The sequence below is a fragment of the Hypanus sabinus genome, chromosome 26 (assembly GCF_030144855.1).
Source record: "Hypanus sabinus isolate sHypSab1 chromosome 26, sHypSab1.hap1, whole genome shotgun sequence".
NCBI lineage: Eukaryota > Metazoa > Chordata > Chondrichthyes > Myliobatiformes > Dasyatidae > Hypanus > Hypanus sabinus.
In genome coordinates this window covers 26,315,247-26,336,051 of record NC_082731.1, presented here as the reverse complement: position 1 = coordinate 26,336,051, position 20,805 = coordinate 26,315,247, and the positions used below count along the sequence as shown (strand labels likewise).

The following is a 20,805-nucleotide window of genomic DNA, read 5'->3' as shown; positions in this document are numbered from 1 at the left end:
TCTGTGGCCTTTGTGACAGCACAAAAACATTTAGGGTGCAGGATTAAACCATCAAGCCTGTCTTGAACTTAAACTGATTTGTCCCAGGTTTCAACTCCTCACTGTAAAAGTTCTCCACAGCCTTCTATCTTAAGATAGGAGCGGAATTCAGTCATTTGGCTCACCGAGTCTGCTCCGGAGCCATGAAATGCCCCGAATAATTTTCCTGTACCCTATCCAACGTCAGCATATACTTTCATAGATGAGGGGCCAAAACCGGTCATAATACTCCAAGTGAGTGCCTGACAAAGCGTCAATATAATATCCTTGCTTTTTATTCTAGCACACTCGAAATGAATTCTAACATTGCAGTTACCTTCCTCACCATCGGAATCAACCTACAAGTAATCCTTCGGGGAATCCTGCAGGAGGACTCACTTTGCACCTCAGGTTTTTGAATTTTCTCTCGATGTAGAGCACACGTTTTTATTTCTTCTACCAAAGTGCATGACCATGCACTTCCAGACACTGTGTTTCATTTTCAACTCCGTGGCCATTGTCCTAATTTGTCTAAATCCTTGCGGAGCATCTCTGATTCTTCAAAACTGTATGTCCCTCTACCTACCTTCGCATCATCCACAAACCTGGCCTCAAAGCCACCAACTTTGTCATCCAAGTTATTAACATATAACGTAAAAAGAAGCGGTCCCAAAACAGATCCTTATGGAACATTACTATTCACCTGCAGCAAACCAGAAAAGGCTTCCTTTATTCCCACTCTTTACTTCCTGACAATCATCCAATGCTCTATCCATGCTAGTATCTTTCCTGTAATACCATGGTCTCTTAACTTGCTAAAGAGCCTCAAGCGTGGCACCTTGTCAAAGGCCTTCTGAAAATCCAAATGTACAACATCCACCTGTACCTCGATGTCTATCCTGCTTGCTCATTCTTTAAAGAATTTCAGCAGATTTATTAGGAAAGATTTTCCCTTAAGGAAACCATGCTGACTACAGCCTATTTTCACATGTGGCTCCACGTACACTGAAACCACAGCTTTAACTATCAACGCAAACATCTTCCCAACCACTGAGGTCAAAATAACAGGACTTCATTTCATTTCTTCTGCCTCTCTACCCTTTTGAGGAGTGGAGTGACATTGGCAATTTTACAGTCATCTAGAACCATACTCCATAAATTCTGGAAAGATTATCACTAATGTCTGCAGAATCCCTTTAGCCACCTCTTTCTATTTTCTGATCATGCAGAACTTCACCCGTTGTTAGTCCAACACTCACAAGCACCCGGAAGGAAGAAATAAATGATGCAATTCAGGGAAGGAAAAAATCACTGGAACCCTCAATTTCAAATAAAAGATCCCTCCCCCCATATGTTCTTCAGTTGGTGGAAATCCTCCTCACCCATTCTCCAAACTTTCTCTGAATCTTACTCGGTTAAATAAGATCAGCTATCATCCTTCTGATATATTTTTATAACCTATTTTCAAGACTTACTTGTTTGTACAAGAAGCATGATCTATGTAGCAAGTATTGATGTGCTGACGGCTAAAGGTACACACAGTCCCTGATTCCTTAAAAGGATACCTTTACGGTGCCAATCGCACCAACAGGTCAACAGAGGGCCCTTTCTGTCAATATTTCTATTTTCCAGGAGGGAACAACGGATCAAATGATTGATGAGCAAGGCTGACTTACTTGGAGTTATAGTCAGTTCAGTTCCAGGCCCAAATATTATTTTCAAGTCATTCTTCACACAGTGTGACACATCCACGCAAAATCTCTACGGTTAACTGTGGCGTGTGGCCCGTGGGATACTGTGCACATTGACATGATACTCACGCTTCACATTTTGGAAGGGAATTGTGCATCGAACAAAGAAATGAAAATACATGGGCGAGAGTCGCTCGTTTGGCCCTTTGAGCTGGTTCTACCAGTCAATATAACATTGTTGATCCACCATCCCAATAACATATACAACTCGCCCTGTACTTCTCGGTGCTTTATGCATAGATATAATTAGCTGATGAGTACACGATTGGCTAAAACATCTTTTAAAAAATCTATTAAGGCTAATAATAGATAAGTATAGATTGTTATCTATTTATCTATCTTTCCATTTTATCTTTTTAATCATTCAGCTATCCATCCGTCTATCCACATTTTACCATTCATCAGCCTGTCTGTTTTTCCACACACGTCTGTGAATCTATCTTTCATTTCGGCTATTCATTTGAATCTCGATTCATCGCTCTGCTCGTTTGTCTGTCTAACTAGGCTATAGTGGACATTTTTTTTTCCTAGTCCGTGACATCTGAAAATGGTTTTCAAAAGAAGGGGAAAGTGTTGAAGGAGGCATACAGAATACTTCTCTTCGCCAGCCAGATACCAGCAGGAAAGTTATGGAACAAAATTACAAACAATTGGTTTGGTCACTCTCAGAATATAATGCAGCACTCTATAGGAGGGATTTGATGGTGTTGCAGAGTATCCAGAAAAGACTTATCAGGCTGATGCCTAGGTTGGAGAGTTTCAGCTATAATTGATAGTCTCAGTTTGTTTCCCTTGAATCTGGCGAAGGTGAGAGTGTCCTGGTTAAGGTGTACACCGTTGTCTGGTGCTAACTTCAGCAGCAAAAGTTAGTTCTGGGCAAAGGTACGTAACGATAAAGGACATAGGTTTAGAGAGGATTGGAACTTTCATGGTTATTCATAGAGGGATATTTCAACTACAGGATGGTTGGTATCGAGAACGCACTGTCCAAAGTGGTGGAAGCAGAACGCACATTATTTCAGAATTATGTAGACAACCGGAATCGCCAAATCATCAAAGTCTATGTGTTCCTTCGAAAAATGGGTAGGTAGAAAGCTCATTATTGGCGTGGATATGTTGGGCTGTGCACTGTAACAGTAACATTACCCTCAAATTCTATGAGTTAATCTATAACATGTCCTATGTTTCCTTTTCTGATGAAGAGAATCTCTACCATTTTACTTACTGGGTTCCACAACGAGTTTTGTCCCACTTCCAAACGTTAATTTGTTGCTCGTTACATCACACAGTAACTGAACTTCATACAATAAATACACGCTGACCCCCCATTATAATTTTCCAAAAATAAAACAGTCTGGTTATCGCAGTGAATCCTAAATTCAGGCACAGTAATTATGCTCATAAACATTCCATGTTAAGAGCAAGTTAGGGTGACTTACTTGGAATCACAGTCACTCTGGTTCCTGGTCCAAAGGTTAATGGTAGGTTGGTACTCACACACTGTTAGATAACATTACAATAAACCGGATCCAGTAAAGGGCACTTTATGAGAAATATTGATAAGTGGCCTTAAATATAACGCCTGCACTGCTGCATTATAAACTATAAATATAACTAATGTAAGTATTCGCGGATACATTATTTTACTTCTATTTGTTAAAGTATGTATCAATCTATAAATGGACATATTAGCTCAGCCACAGAAAGATACATCTGAGAAACAGACCCTTCAGCCCATCGAATCGTGCTGACCACCAAACACCTACTTGCACTAATAATAAAATCCCACATCACTGAGATGGCTTTTAGGCCCAGTTGGTCTGCACTGAAGCTCTTGCACGCAATTACAGAAATCCTACCCTAACTACTTCTCGCTTCCCAAATTTTCAACAACTCTTTTCAGATTCCTGCATACATACACACACACTGGGGCAATTTACCATTATCCTTCCAAGCTGTTAGCCATTGAAACTAGGAAAGTAGTCAGAAAAAATCTACAAGGTCGCAGGAAAATCAGGCCAACTGTACACATTCAGCTCTGGAGCCGAGGATGAAATGCGGATCTCTAGGGCTGTCGTGGCGTTACCTGCTGCTTCACTCTGCTGTCCCATCTATGTCCCATCTCTTTTTGTCTTTCCATTAACACTCTTTGTCTTCACCCCTCCATTTATACGTAAAATTAAGACATTTCAATAAAAAGAGTCCGTTATGCAATTTTACTTTCAACTAATCATAATCATGGAAAAGGAATATATTTTGTCTGAAGTAAATTGACCTGCAACCAGATTGAAAGCTACCCGATCTAATCGTATTTTCAAATATTTTCTGTCCCAACTTTACAAATATGAGCACTTACTGTTTCTATACTCACTTTAGTCCTACTCCCGGATATTAACTTGCTATTACCTGTATGATTCACAAAGTACTTGACCCTCTTTAAAATGAATCCGTTTCATTTTATTTTGAAAGGGTCATTTCCAATGCCTTCCTCGTTAATTGACTCTAATTATTAAAAATACTAAGTAAGTTTTATTAATGATGTCGTCTGTATCTGAATCTAGGGGATGTGGGCAAGGTCTTGTATTAGCACTGCTGATCAGTAATCGACAGGGATAAAGACACGAATGATAGCGGTTCGGGTGGTGGGTTGGCTATATAATAGTTCAGAGAATATGGCCTGGTACGCATTTTGACAGATAACTCCCCAAAGTCAGTGAAACGTCGGTGAACTGTAAGGAACAGGAATTTTGTAGATTTGGCAAAACAACGATACATAAGGGCAGTTCGCATGGTATAGTGTGTGGCAAATTCTGCCTCACTAATTTGATTGCATTTTCTTAAGGAGAATACTAAGAAGACCTATGAAGCTACGAACCTCAGTAAGGTATTACCGATGGTCCTACCACAAAGACCCGTGTAGCATGATTCAGAATGATGCAGATCAGAGTCACAGCGCTTTTGCTAATTGGATGCAAAATGGACTTCATGATAGGAGGAAATGGGTAATGGTAAAAATTCTGATTGAATTTTAGTATCTAAGTACATTAATATTTAAATGCCATCAGCTCGCAGCAGCAATAGGACAAATATTCCTATTTACTTTCAAACAGAGAAGCAGTGTATATATTTATGTTTCACCTTGGAGTCTACTTCTTGCCTATCACAATTCAACCAGATTTTCTTGATTTTTAAACTTACGAAGTTCACTCAGGGATATATTACACCCAATACAAGCAAGGTCGACTTACGTGGAGTTACAGTCAGGCTGGTTCCTAATCCAAATATTAGTCGGTAGTTGTCACCCACACAGTAGTGGGCAGCCTCACAAAAACACGTGTGCTTGGCGCTATAGAAATGTAAACCTTTGTGTTGGTAATGATGGCTGTAGATTGCGATGGCCCCAGGACTGAAACCTACCAGGAGTTTCTTTTTTTAAAAAATCTTCGAGCTGCAGTATTTGTTTTATTCTGGTTAAAAAAGAAACATTTAAGGACAGTAGGCTACTCTGTCACTCAGACCTGCTCCATTATTCAACAAGAACTAATTTTTCCCAGGTCCCATCTCCTCTGTTGTACGAGATCATCATAAGCTTGAATTTTTCAGTCACACAGACATTCATCTACTTACTCCTTCAATATCACCGATGGTCCACCTCTGACAATCGGTTGTGGTGTGGACTTCCAAAGATTCACTCATCCCTGAAAGAACAAATCTCTAAATCCACAGTTTCAAATAACAGATCACTTCCCTTGTTTGTCCTTCATTCACAAGTCTTCAACTAGTGGAAACATCTCCTTATCTAACTGTCAAATATTTTCGAAATCTAAACGTTTCAATAAAATCACCTATCATTCTTCTAATTGATCTTAAATCTAGCCTTTCAACAGCTTGTACAAGGTGCTTGGTCGCACTACTAACTATTATAAAACCTGTCAGCTTCAGAATCGAACAGTATCCGAGTCAATATCAGATACTGTCAATCCCGCCAGCAAGCCCACAGAAAGACCAGAAAGAAAATATCTCTAGCCGGCAATAATACCAACCGGGAATAATGGACCAAGTGATTGGTGAACAAGGGTGACTTACTTGGAGTTACATCGAGTCTGGTACCCGATCCAAATATTACTTTGATGTTATTATTCGCACAGTGTGAGACGCCCACCCAAAAACTTGGCCCTATGGCCAGATGTGGAGTTTGGCTCATGAGATACTGTGCACATAGATATGATGTTCATGCTTCTCATTTTGGAGGGGAATTGTATTCTAGAAGAAGGCTCAGAGGCGGGAATCAACCATTTTGTCCTCCTCTGTTGCTCAATACAGTCATGACGATCCACCATCAGAATGCCATACACTGCCTCTTGGTGCTTTTTGCATAGAGATCATTATCTGGCAATAAGTGGCAGAGCACTGAATTTGAGATATAATAGTAACAATCCATACATGCAATTTCTGACAATCTGCCTGACAAGAGTCAGCACCTAACAGTCTATGTTGTCTGTCCGTGTACTTACCTAGCTATCCATCTATCGATCTATCTATCTGTATTTTACCATGCATCAGAATCTCTTTGTCTGTGGAACTTTCACTTCGTTCATTCGTCTGAATCTCGATTAATCGGTTTGCCTATCTGTCTGTCCAACTAGATTATAGGTTATGGTGGACATTTGCTTTCCTAGTCTGTGAGATGTGAAAATGGTTTTGAAAAAAAGGAAGTGTTGAAGGAGTCACACAGGATACTTGACTTCACTCGCCAGGCAATAGAATACAAGAGTAGGAAGGTTATGGAACAAATTTCAAAAGATTGTTTTGGTCACTGTTGGAATATTATGCAATGCTGGGGACGCCTCACTATAAGAAGGACTTGGTTGAGTTGGAGAGTGTGCATGAAAGACTCGTAAGCTTGTCGCCCAGGTTGGGGCGTTTCAATTATGATTGATCGCGTCAGTTTGTTTCTTTTGGAGCTGGTCACCAAAAGTTCATGACAAAGGTACTTAAAGCTAGAAGACATAGGTTTAGGGAAAGATTAGAGCTCTTAGGGTTATCCAGCGAGGGTTTGTTTTTACTCAGGAGATGGTTGGGATCAGTACGCGCGTTATTTAAGAATTATGTAGAGGATAACGTGAATCGCCAAATGCTCAAAGTGTATAGGCGATTAATTCGTAATTGGGTAGGTAGAAAGCTGATGATTGGCGTGAATATGATGGGCTTAAAGGCCGCATTCCTTGCACTCTATCTTTTATATAACAACATTCTGTGAATTAGTTGCATATTTTGCCTGCCTTGGCATATGTGGCTCCCATTCTCGGCATAATTAATAATATGTCCTGCATTTCCTTCACTGAGGAAGAGAAACTCAGTCATTTAGCTTTCTGGGTTACACAGAAAGTCTTGTTCCACTTCTAAACATTACTTTACTGTCCATTCCATAACTTACACAGTAAAAGAAATTCTTACACAAATATCTGCTAACTAACCCATTATAGTGTTTCAAAAAGAACCCAGTCCGTTTGTTCCAGCAAATCCCAAATTCAGGCATATGTATGTTGATTACGCTCATAAACCGTCTATGTTAAGAGCAGCTGAGGGTGACTTACTTGGAATCACAGTCAGTCTAGTTCCCGATCCAAAGGTTAATGGTAAGTTGCTATTCACACACTGTTTGATAACATTACAATAACCCGGAGGCACTAAGGGACCCTTTGTGGGATATATTAGTGAGTCCACTTAATTATAATGCTTGCTCTGCTTCATTATAAACCACAAATGCAACTTATGTAAGCAACTGCTGATACATTATTTTACTTCTATTTACTAATGCATGCATGAATTTATTAATGGACGTATTTGCCCAGTCACAAAAAGTTACAAAACAGAAACAGATCCATTCTAACATTTATCTATTCAGCTATCCATCTGTCTATCTACATTTTACCATTCATCAGCCTATTTGTTTTCCCGTACCCGTCTCTGACTCTGCATTTTTCAGTTCGTCTATTCATCTGAATCTCGATTCATCGGTCTGCCTGGTTGCCTGTTTATCTAGAATGTAGGCTATAGTGGACATCTTTTCCCTAGCCCGTGACATCTGGAAATGGTTTTCAAAAGGAGAAACTGTTGAAGCAAGCATACAGAGTGCTTGTCTTCACCAGCCAGATAACTGCAGGAAAGTTATGGAACATATTTACAAACGATTAGTTTGGTCACTCTTGGAATATTCTGCAGCCAGTCTAGACGATGGATTTGATTGAGTTGGAGAGTGCCAAAAAAGCTTCATCAGGCTGTTGCCCAGGTTGGAGAGTTTCAGCTATAACTGATAGCCCCAGTTTGTGTCTTTTGGACCTGGCGAAGTTGAGGGTGTCCTGTTGAAGGTGTACACAATTTTGAGGTACTAACTACAGCACCAAAATTTGGCTATTACAAAGCTACTTAAAGATAGAGGACATAGGTTTATAGAGGATTGGAGCTTTTATGGTTATTCATAGAGGTAGCTTTCATCTAGAGGATGGTTGGGATCTGGAAAACACTGCCCAAAGTGGTGGAAGCAGTACGCACAATATTTCAGAATTATGTAGATGACAACTTGAATTGCCAATTCATCAGGTTCTATGGGGATCCATTGAAAAATGGGTAGGTAGAAAGCTCATTATTGGAGTGAATATGTTGAGCTGAAGCAGCTCATTCTCTGCACTGGAACTTCTATATTAGAGCTATAGAACACTACAGCACAGTACAGGCCCTTCAGCCTTCCATGTTGTGCCGACACATATAATCCTTAAAAAAGAACTAAACCCACACTACCCTCGAACCCTCTATTTTTCATACATCTATGTTCCTGTCCAAGAGGCTCTTAAATACCCCTATTGTTTTAGCCTCAACCACTATCCCTGGCAAATCATTCCAGGAACACACAACCCTCTGAGTAAAAAACTTACCCCAGATGTCTCCCATAAACTATTCTCCCTTAATTTTGTATTTATGCCCTCTGGTGTTTGCTATTGGTGTCCTGGGAAACACCCTATCTATGCCTCTCATAATCTTGTAGACCTCTATCAAGTCCCCTCTCATTCTTCTACGCTCCAGAGAGAAAAGTCCCAGCTCTACTAACCTTGCTTAATATGACTTGTTCTCCAAACCAGGCAACATCCTGGTAAATCTCCTCTGCACCCTCTCCATAGCTTCCACATCCTTCCCATAATGAGGTGACCAGAAATGAACATACTCTAAGTGTGGTCTCACCAGAGATTTGTAGAGTTGCAACATGATCTCTCTACTCTTGAACTCAATCCCTCTGTTAATGAAGCATAGCATTCCATAGGCCTTCTTAACTACCCTATCAACCTGTGCAGCGACCTTGAGGGATATATGGATTTGAAACCCAAGGTCCCTCTGTTCATCCGCACTCTTAAGTAACTGACCATTAATCCTATACTCGGTCTTCTGGTTTGTCCTTCGAAAATGCATCACCTCACACTTATCCGGATTGAACTCCATTTGTTATTTTTCTGCCCAGCTCCACAGCCTGTCTATATCCTCTTGTAATCTTCGACAACCTGAAACCATCCACAACTCCTCCAATCTTCGTGTCATCCATAAACTTACTCACCCATCCTTCCACCTCTACATCCAGGTCATTTATAAAAATCACAAATAGCAGGGGTCCCGGGACAGATCCCTGCGGCACTCCACTAGTCACCGACCTCCAGGCAGAATATTTTCATTCCACAACTGCCCTCTGTTTTCTTCCTTTAAGCCATTTTTTTTTATCCAAACAGCCAAGGTTCCACTTATCTCATGCCTCATGACTTTCTGGATGAGTCTCTCATGATGGGCCTTGTCAAATGCCTCGCTAAAGTCCATGTAGGCCACATCCACTGCCCTAACCTCATCAATCTCTTTTGTTACCACTTTAAAAATCTCAATCAGGCTCGTGAGGCACGATCTTCCCTTCACAAAGCCGTGTTAACTATCCATGAGTAGACCGTACTTCTCCAAATGCTCGTAGATCCTATCCTTAAGAATATGTATTAACTTCAAATTTAATATAAAATATAAAAAAACATTAATTTGTTGCTCATTTCATCCTTCATATAGTAACTGAACATTATATAATAAATACCAGCTGACAAACCCATTATAATACCTAAAAAAAAACAACAACCTGGTTAAGGTAGCGAATCCTAAATTCAGGCACTTTGGAGCTAATTATGCTCATAAACCTTCCATTTTAACAGCAAGTACTGGTGACTTACTTGGAATTACAGTCAGTCTGGTGCCTGGTCCAAAGGTTAATGGTAAGTTGTTATTCACACACTGTTAGATTGCATTACAATAACCCGGATCCAGTAGTGGACACTTTATGGAAAAATATAATATCTGCCCTGTTGCATTATAAACCACAAATATAACTAATGTAAATACTTGCAGATACATTATTGTCCTTTATTTGCTAAGGTGTATATCAATCTACGAATGGACATATTAGCTCAGTCACAGAAAGATTTATCTTGGAAACAGACCTTTCAACCTAGCAAGGCGTGCTGACCATCAGACGCTCATTTGTACTAATTCTATGATCTTACAGCACCGATAGTGGCCCTCAGGTCCATTCAGTCGTCACCGACCTTACTGTACCCAATTACAGCATTGTACCCTAACTATTTTTTTCTTCCCAGATTTTCATGAACTCCTTTCAGATTCCAGCACTCACTGAGGGAAATTTACAGAAACCAATTACCCGTCCAAGGAAGGCGGAGAATATCTACAGGGTCGTAGGAAAATCAGGCCAGCTGCACACATTCTACTGTGTAGACGAGGATGGAAATCGGATCTCTGGAGATGTCGTGACGTTGCCAGTTTCCCTACTCTGCCATCTTATCTATGTGACATATATTTCTTTTTGCCTTTCTATTAACTCTGTTTTTCTCCCCACCCGTCCATCTAAACATAAAAAGCTTTCAATAAAAATGTGCGTTAACCAGTTATATTTTCAAATAGTCTTTGAGAAGGTAAACATTTAGAGAAGGAACAAATTTACCCGAAAGTAATTGACCTACAACCATACTGAAAGCTAATTAATTTGTTTAGGGGTTAGAGATTGCACCAAATCATATTTAGAAACATGTTATGTCCCAACTTTACACTTCCTTCTTCAGTTTAGACAAATATGAACACTTACTGGGTTCCATAGTATATTGGTCCTACTCCTGAATAATAACTTTTTATTGCCTATGTGATACACAAAGTACTTGACTCTCTTTGAAAAGTACCTGCTTCAGTTTTAAAACCTTCCTTGTTAATTAACGCTAAATGATAAAAAAATTAAGTAAGTTTTATCCCGCAGACCAACGACAGTATTTCCACAGAAACCAGCCCAGTTGTCTTTCTACAGACACATCAACAACCTGAAGCAGTTTACTGCTGAAGTAATTTCTGAAGGTTTTAGCCACCTCTTGTGCAGAAAGTTTCACTCCGAACCTTGCAGTCCCAACTATCCCCAAAGATGCCTTCTCTCTGTGAATCTAGGGTATGAAGTCGAGGTCTTAAATTAGTACTGCTGATCAGTAATCGCCAAGGATAAGGACACGAAGGATAGCGACTCGTGTGAGAGAGAGAGAGAGAGAGAGAGAGAGAGAGTGAGAGAGAGAGAGAGAGAGAGAGAGAGAGAGAGAGAGAGAGAGAGAGAGAGAGAGAGAGAGAGAGAGAACGAAATACGAATATATTAATTTATCGAAAATATCAGCCGCCAGGGACAACAATAGATTATATATTGCTATTTTACATTCAAACAGAGAAGCGGTATATATTTTCGCGTTTCACCCTGCCTGGGATTGCTGTTTCTCTCTGATCTGACTTCCATGGTCTTTCTTTGTTTTAAGGCTACCTGGAGAAGAATAACTTCAGAGTGTTGTATAACTACTTTGATAATCAATGAACCTTTGAGCTTTTAGAACCTTTAAGGATTACATGCCTTTTGTCACCTGACACAGTTCAGCCAGAGTTTCTTGATTTCACACTTACAAAGTTCTCTTAGTGATAAATTGCACCCAATACAAGCTACGTCGACTTACGTGGAGATACGGTCAGACTGGTTCCTAATCCAAATGTTATTTCGTAGTTGCCACCCACACAGTAGCGGACAGCTTCACAAAAACCACGTGTAATTGGAGCTATAGATATGTAAACCTTTGGGACTGAAGACTATGGAATTTGATGGCTTCAGGACTGAAACCTACTAGGATTCCCCATTTATTTTTAATCTCGGGTTTGCAGCATCAGTTTTTTTTTCCTTGATGACAAAGAAACACTTAAGAGCCAGGAATAGGCCACCCGGTCCCTCGGACCTGCCCCACTATTCAACATGAACTGATTTGTCCCAGACACCATCTACTCTGCTGTACGAGATCTCTTTATTTGCTCTTTATTTTCTGATGTCCCAGAATTATATCTATTTCATCTTTTAATATCCCTGATGGTCCAACCCTTACAACCGGCTGTGGTATGGAATTCCAGCGATTCACTCTCCATGAAAGAATAAATCTCCAATTCCTCAGTTTACAGTGAAAGATCTCTTCCCTTGTTTGTCCCTCATTCAAAAATGTTAACTGGTGGACACATCTCCTTATCTAACTGTCAAGCCTTCTCGAAATCTTACAAGTTTCAAAAAGATCACCCATCATTCTTCTACAATGTCTTAAATCTAACTTTTCAACACTATGTACAAGGAGCGTGGTCGCACTACCAAGTATTATAGCACTGTCTGCCTCAGATGCAAACTGTGTCTGACCCAGTACCAAGGTACTTAAATGGTATCAATTCCACAAGTAAGTCCACAGAAAGCATCTCACTGTTAATATATCTAGGTGATAATGATGCCAAGCGGGAACAATGGACCAAGTGATTGAAGAACAATGGTGACTTACTCGGAGTTACAGTGAGTTTGGTTCCGGATCCAAAGATTACTAGGAAGTTATCATTCACACAGTGTGACACCTCCACCTAAAAACGGTCATTTGTGGCGTTTTTCTTATGGGATACTGTACACATAAATATGATGCTCACACTTCTCATTTGGGAGGGAAATTCTATTCCAGAAAACAGGCACAGGGATCAACTGTTTTTCCTTCCGACTTGGTTCTGTCATTCAATGCAATGATGTTTGATCCACCATCTCAGTGCCATATACTACTTCTGGGTGCTTTTTTCATAGAGATAATTACTACCAATAGTGGTAGAGCATTGAATTTGAGATATAATAATAACATTGCATCCATATTATTCCTGTCGATTTTTCAGGAGTCAGCATCTATCAGTCTATATGCTGGCTGTGGGTGTACCTAACTACCTATCTATCAATCTACTAATACTACACCATGCATCAGACTGAATCTTCCCCTCACACATCTCTTAGTCTCTCAGGTATCTTTTTACTGTAATTCGTCCATCCGTCTGACTCTAGATTGACCAGCCCGTCTATCTATCTACTAAATTGCAGGTTACAGTAGAAAATTACTTTCCTAGTCTGTGAGTTCAGAAAATAATTTTCAAAAGAAGCAGAAAATGTTGGAAGAGGCAAAAGGATCATTTGCCTTTCTTATCCCGGAGATGGAATATAAGAGCAGGAAGGTTAAGTCACAATTTTACGAAGTATAGGTTAGGCCTCAGCTGGAATATTACTAAGCGTTCCATACGTCTCACTACAGGAAGGGTTGCTTGCACTGGCGAGCGTACAGGGGAATCATTGTGGGCCGAATGGCTTGTACCGTGCTGCATTGTTCTAAAACTCACTAGGTTGTTGTCTTGGATGGAACGTTTCAGTATGTTGTGAGACTGTGTAGTCTAGGTTTGACGACTTTGAAGCGAGGGATATTAATTGGAGGGAGGACCTGATAATTGTGCACACAATTAAGAGGTATTAAGATACAACAGCAAACCTTCTCTCGTGGCAAAGTTAACGAACAAGTAAGGAAAGAAGTTTAGGGAAATATGAATATGAATAGAGGAAATAAGTTTAGGGAAATATATAAATCATTGTGGAAATAATTGGAGGATTGTTTTTTTCACCTTGAGGATGGATGGCATCTAGAAAAGATTTTCTTGTAGCAGTGGAAGAAGCAGTAGTCACAACATTTAAGAAATATGTAGACGAGGGCTCGAACTACCGAGACATGAAAGGGCATGAACGAACTGCTTTTATTTGTGATTAACATAGGAAGAAAGTTGAAGATTGTGGTAGTTGCGTTGGGCTGAATAGATTGATCCTGTCCATTCTAAGGGTTATTTTCCTCTCAAATCCTGCGAATTAATTGAATATTTTATCTTTTTTTTCGCAGATAGAGCTTCCATTCTTTGCATAACTAATTAATTGTCTTGTGTTTCCTTTACTGAGAAAGGGAAACACTGTTAGTTTACTTACTGGATTACAGGAAGAGATTTGTTTCTCTTCCAAACATTAATTCGTTGCCCATTAGGTAATATATACAATGCCTGATCCTCTTACAGTAATAAACCGCTGGCTAACCCCTTACAGTATTTAAAAAAGAGGGCAAACTAGCTATCATAATGAATCTTAAATATAGGCAATAACGACAAACAGCTTGTGCTAACCATGAATGTTGGCGACTTACTTGGAATCACATTCAGTACGGTTCCTGATCCAAATGTTAATGGTAGGCCACTAGTCACACACTGTTAGATGGTCTTACAATAACCCTGAGCCATTAAGGGAAATATTAATGAATGCACACAACTATAAACTTTGCTTTGCTTCTTCCTAAACTACAAATTCAATATGTATAAATAGTTGCTGATGTCTTGCTTTAATTTTCTTTGCTAATGTATTATCAATTGATGAATGGACATATCAGCTCAAAGTCACAAAATGATAAAACTCAGGAACACGCCATTCAGCTGCGTGAGTCCGTTCTGACCATCAAAAACTCATTTGTACTAATCATAGGGTCATACAACACAGATAGCGTCCTTTCGGCCCAACGAATTTGACTGACCCTCTTGCACACAGCACCTTCAGATTCCAGCACACTGGGGGTAATTTGCAGTAACGAATTAGACTACCAACTTCTCTGCTTTTGTAACGAGGGAAGAATTGCAGCAATCCTTTAGTTCACAGGAAGAACCTGCAGACTCTGTGCAGTCATCCCAGGAACTAAAGATGGAATGTCGATCTCTGGAGCTGTAGTTGACTCTACCACCTTCCCACTGTGCCATCTATGTGTGACGTTTATCTCTTCAACTTTCTACTCTTCTTTTCCTCTCCATCCATGCACTGATACACGAAGTTCAAGTCCTGTCGTTTAAAAAGTGTGTATTTCAAGTTTATTTCCATCTGGCTATTTAGAAGGAAATAACTTGGAAAAGGGAACATATTTTGCCTCAGCTAAATTGACCTGTAACCGGATTTGGAGCTAAATTATCTGTTTACGGGTTCGAAGTTGCTTCAAGCCATATTTCCATTTGTGTTACACTTCGTGTCTCAGGATCTACAAATATAAACACTTACTGGGTTCCACAAACACTGGTCCCACTCTCAAACATTAACTTGTTATTACCCATATATTTCACAAAGTGATTGTCCCTCTTTCACAAATATACGCGTCACTGTCTTTCATCCAATTTACCTTACTTTGTGAAAGGCCTTCCTCGTTAACTGACCTCAATTGATGTCAATATTTTTAAAGATTTATCCCTGAGCACAGCTACCGTAACTCCATAGAAACCAACTAATTGTCCAAAGGATTGTATTTCCATAGCATGCCTCGCATCCCTAAATCAGTTTACTGTCAATACAGCACTTTGCATGATTAGCCACAGCCGGCTTGCGGAAAAAAGGATAACCAATATAGGCGCAGCAAGTTCCCAGATATAACAAGCGAGCACCGCATTAGTACTAACTCCCAAAATGACCCTCGAATTATGCAGACTCAAGACGGTTCTTCGCTGGACATTTGCAGGCGATGGGAGGTGGGGTTGTGAGAGATTGAGAGAGACATTGGGATGGCCAAGGCAGGGTAGTGCAATAAACTGCAGATGCGTATTAAAAATTTTGCTGACTAGGCAAATAAATACCAACAATCTCAGCAGCAATTACCGAGAAGTCCGCTATAATGGAAACAATAAGTTCATAATTGGTTTTGAAATATAGCAGTCATTTTACCAAATGTTACTTTTCAGTGAATGAATGAGTTTACATTGGAATCATTTATCGCTTGCTTTCTCCATCCATTTTATCTTTGTCTTTTTATTTTCTCTTATATTACTTTCCTGCACATCTTTCTCTATCTCTGCAGGTCCATCGATTAATATTATGGTCATAACAACCATTTTATCATGAACGTGATTTGCAACACCCTCTGGGTTTGATTTAAGAGATAGAGCTGACAACTAATGACATTTTCCCACGTTTTATGAAAAAAAAACACAGATAGGTTTTAAGCAAACTTGAAGTAAAATAGCGATTTTTTCACACTTACTAGGTTCCACAATCAGCCTCGTCCCACTTCCAAATATCAACTTGTTTCCCGCTCCATAATTCACACAGTACCTGATTCTCATACAATAACATCATTAGCCAATCCACGTTGTTTTTCTGAAAATCTCAGCACACAACGACCTCCTAACAGAAATATCTCTGGCCAATTAGAAACAATAACGGATTTTATAAAATGTGGAACCAAGAGTGACTTAATTGGAATTAACAAGTCTGGTTTCTGATCCAAAAAAATTGTCTGTAATTATTGTTCACTGATAACGTTCACTCACACAAAACCTCTGTGCCATTATCAGCTGCGATTTACCATATACAGCTAATTATTACTTTCATGCTGCAGATTTAGAGATAAAACTACTGACTACGCGATTTTCTATTGATAATATTAAGAGGCTTATAGAAATTATGAATTACTTAAAATTATTCATTATTAATCGCATAATTATGAATGTTTTTAATATGCGCTTGTCATGACTTCATCAATCTGTCTATTTCTCTATATTAAAGCAGAAACTGCAGGTAAAATTAATGGGCTTCGTGGCGTCTGTGGAAGAAGAACAGGAGTTATTTATAAGCTTGATGAAGAGCCATTGACTTGAAGCTTTATGTCTGCTTCTCTTTCCACGGCTGGTGTCTGACCTGCTGAGTGTTTCCAGGATTTTATGTTTTTATAGTTCCAGAGCTGGACAGCAGAGAAGCTTGTCCAATAGCCTAACATTTCTATCCCTCGCTTTTGCCCGTCTACATTACTTCAATCTCCCGGCATGGCCACCGTATCTTATCACTTGCCTGTTAATAAGTCACTCTAAATGACACTACCTACGAGATTGTATCTCATTCCACCATCACCTCTGGTAGTCATTCCAGATATCAATCACTATGTGAAAAAAAGTAATCACCCCCAGCCCCATATTCCCTATGAAGCTTCGTCCCCCATTTTAGACCCCCTCCCCATTGTTTTTGATACTACGACCATAGGAAAAATTACTATTTACGCAATCTGTCCCCCTCAAAATCTTATATATCTCAACGAGAATTTGTGTTAACTAGTGTAATTCGACTCTATTTACGAAGTGGAGTACTTCATGATACTTTAATGCCAACTTTAGGTTCTTATAGCAATTAATATTGTTGTATAGTCTTTGATTTGTCAAGAATGAAAACATACTTCCTATGTTTATTGGTCGACACGCTTGTGCTTGTTTCCCTTCTCGTTTCTTGAAATTCTCACATAAAATTCCAGATACCCTTTCCTTATTTTGGGGATGTGGGCAGATCTGGTCAGTCAGCATTTATTGCCATTGAGAAAGTGGCTGTAATTCGGAAGGGCGTTCCAAGATTCAGAGCATGAAGGAAGCGTCTCTCAATAGGCCAACACTCTTACCCATGAACTAGCCTGGGGATTTTCCTTTGGACTGCTAATGACACTATATAGGTACAGAATACTCCAGAAACACCTCATTATTTCTGTACAATTGAAACAAACCCGCCCTATTCTTAAACTTTAGCGCTGATCCACAAGAAATAATAAAATTTTTGTTCCTACTCAACGTCTATCTTCACAGTGATTTACACACAAGAACACCGAAAACCATGTGAATTATCCACAATTTCTTTCCTTTTATTAGTTCATAACCTGTGTTCTCCAAAGGTCCTACACAAACTGTCTTTGCCTTCTTTATGCTTATATATCGACAGAAACTCTTATTATTTATTTGGGTTGTTATTGCGTGGAAGTTTTCTTTGAAATACAAATTAGACCCTTCTGTGACCATTTTAGTGTTTCTTTGCTCGATCCTAAAGGAATCCTAGTTCTTTGGCCTACAATCAGTCCCTGCTATTTTGGATGCCCCATCACTCAATTTCACATGATACTAGACCTCATTTGTGAACCAGATCTTCTCAGTGTATCACTCTTTCTTGTTGAGTGTTGACTAATGTGTTGATCTTTTCACTCTCGCCATCAACCAAATCATCCACTTTCGACAACTCCACCAGCACACTATTATAACTGTTTTTCTTGAAGCGGAAGACACTGTAATTGGACCCGTTATGCTTTCCCTCAAACTGAAACTGGATTATGGTCACTACTTCTGGGAGATATTTCACCGCAAGATTTCCTGAGAATTCTTCCCCACAGTTCATGATCAAATCTTACATAGCCTGCTCCTAGTAGGTTCTGTAACATAGCGATCCCTGACGTAATTCACAAACACCTTCTCTGCAATATCCTAGTCAATTCAGTTCTCCCAATTAACAGGGAGATTAAAACATTCCACGACAACTGATGTTCACCTTATTTATTGGTAGTGGCGGAGTAATCTATAGGTACCCAGCATCTGATCTTTCGATAGAACTTTCTGTAACTTTGGTTAGATCTGTCCCTCATATAGCTTTATTCTTTCATAATTCAATTAAAATATATACCACGTGTAATGCATTTAATTTCTTCATAAACATTAATTATTTCCAATATTGTTAATTAGGCATTTATTACAGTGTGCATTACTTACTTGGTGTCACGGTCAGTCTGGTACCAGACCCAAATGTTATTTCATAGCCACTAGACACACAGTATCAGAAAACCACACAAAAACTCAGCACTGTGGCCAATGGAGAGATGAGTTTTATGGGATAAAGTACTGAACGGCTTTTACTGAAATATTCGTCTTTCTGCAGTCTGATACAGAACAGTGTAACATCAGTGCCGATTGCACTTAATGCAATTAGCATTCTATATGATATTTTAATACCATAACGGGGCCTGGACCGAAGGTTCCATTAACACTTTTCATCTGCACAGATGCTGCCTGCCTGACTCGGTTTTCAGCATTTTTAATTCAGCGTTTCTTATTGAATATCTGTCCAACTAACCGTCCACCTATGCATTTGTCTATCTTCCTCTCTGTCAGTGTGTCCGTCTGTATGCTTGCTTGTATCTGGTTGATAGCCAGGTCATTTTCGGCACTAATGAAATACCAATTTCGAAAAAGGAAAAATAATTTACTGATACCCATTTTCTGAAGAATGTACATGAATTAATATGCTCTCTTCTTTAATTTGTGATACGCAAAAACATCGCTTGTCATTTGTGTATTTGCTAAAATGCCCTGTTTAGAACGAATCGCGAATGTCTTCCTTTTAATCAAGTGCTCTAAGATAGACTGGTTTAATTCTCACTTACTTGGCCAAACAATTATTAATAAAATATCCAACAGTACAACGCAGGAAAATGCCATAATGTGCTGACCAGCTTAAAAAAATAAATCAAAACCATCCAAACACGAATCCCTCCTACCTCACAATAACGATATCTCCACTTCTTCCTTACACCCATGTGCCTGTCTAGACGTCTCTTAAAACCCGCTAATGTATTTGCCACTATCACCATACCTGGCCTGGTTCCAAATATTAACCCCAAAGTTTTTGTTCTTTGATCTAATTTTAGGAAATAGCTTTAATCGTTTTATGAGCTATTTAATTCCAGCCCCAAAGCTGATTTATACAGAATTCCTGCTCGACTTAACTTCCAGAAAAAGAAGATAACTCAATAGAAATGAGAGTTATCTTGCACTCCAAGAGAAATCACTGCCCAGGTCTCTGTAGGATTTAATATTCTCTATGTCAGAGTCCCACCTGTACCTATTACTTCCAGTAAAGTAAAATACGGGTGAAAATAAAAAAAATAAGTTTTGCTGGTCCTCGTTTTATCAGTCATCTTCCCCTCCCTGTCACATAGAACTCCCCGGAATGCTGTTTTACTTCCGCATTCCAAAGACGTGCGAAGCAAGATGATTAGCTGTTGTAAGAGTCCCCTGTAATACTGGGAAGCAAAATATTTGGAAATTTGTGAGGTTACCAGGGAAATTATTCGGAGAATAGAATTGCTCTGTGAACGGGCAGAAGCTCAATGAGCCAACTGGCGTTCTATACCTTATGAAAGTACACTTCTGTTGATTCGCCCTCGGACATTCACATCTTCGTTAACATGCTAATAAATTCAAATCAATGACAGAAAAATAAACTACCACCATGCCAGGCAGCATCTGCGGAGAGAGGGACTACCCATATTTCAGATCTGAGAACATCTGTCAGAAGTGTGAAAGACAGAGGACAAGTTGTTCTTAAGTTTCAGGGTGGGTATGAGAGGGATTTATCGGGCAACTGGAAGATGATGCTAGCTGTCTAACGCCTGGGCATTTCCACCTTTTTCCGCGATGGGAAATAACATCTCATAGATTCTATTCCTATTTGCTTAAACCTAGCACTTAGAACAAATTACACATATTCGACTTTAATTATGAAGTGTAAGACAGAATAGCTTTCTCGAAACTTACTCGGGACAATAATCACTCGAGTCCCAGCTCCAAATATTATCTTTTGGCTGCCTCCAACATTCACACAGTGCCTGCCCCCTTTACAAATACACCTACTAGCCTTAACAATCTCAACTAGCCCTTTCCCAAATAAAAATGCAGTGATTGCAATTCTCCCTAAACCTAAGATATGTGTTAGTCATCCGGTCCTTAT

At 39.5% G+C, this 20,805-nt stretch overlaps 1 protein-coding gene across 6 annotated transcripts in view; it reads right to left on the bottom strand.

Moving 5' to 3' along the window:
• Positions 1-20,805, bottom strand: part of LOC132381329 (M1-specific T cell receptor alpha chain-like) — a 90,609-nt gene that overhangs the window by 10,708 nt on the left and 59,096 nt on the right. Inside the window, exon 1 of one of the 6 annotated variants that reach the window (XM_059950699.1) lies at positions 10,948-10,983. The exons of the other annotated variants lie outside the window; for them this stretch is intronic. Coding sequence (XP_059806682.1) covers positions 10,948-10,957 — 10 coding nt within the window. The 5' untranslated portion in view covers positions 10,958-10,983. Of the gene's footprint in view, positions 1-10,947; positions 10,984-20,805 lie in introns of those variants that run through there. 6 annotated transcript variants of the gene reach the window in all.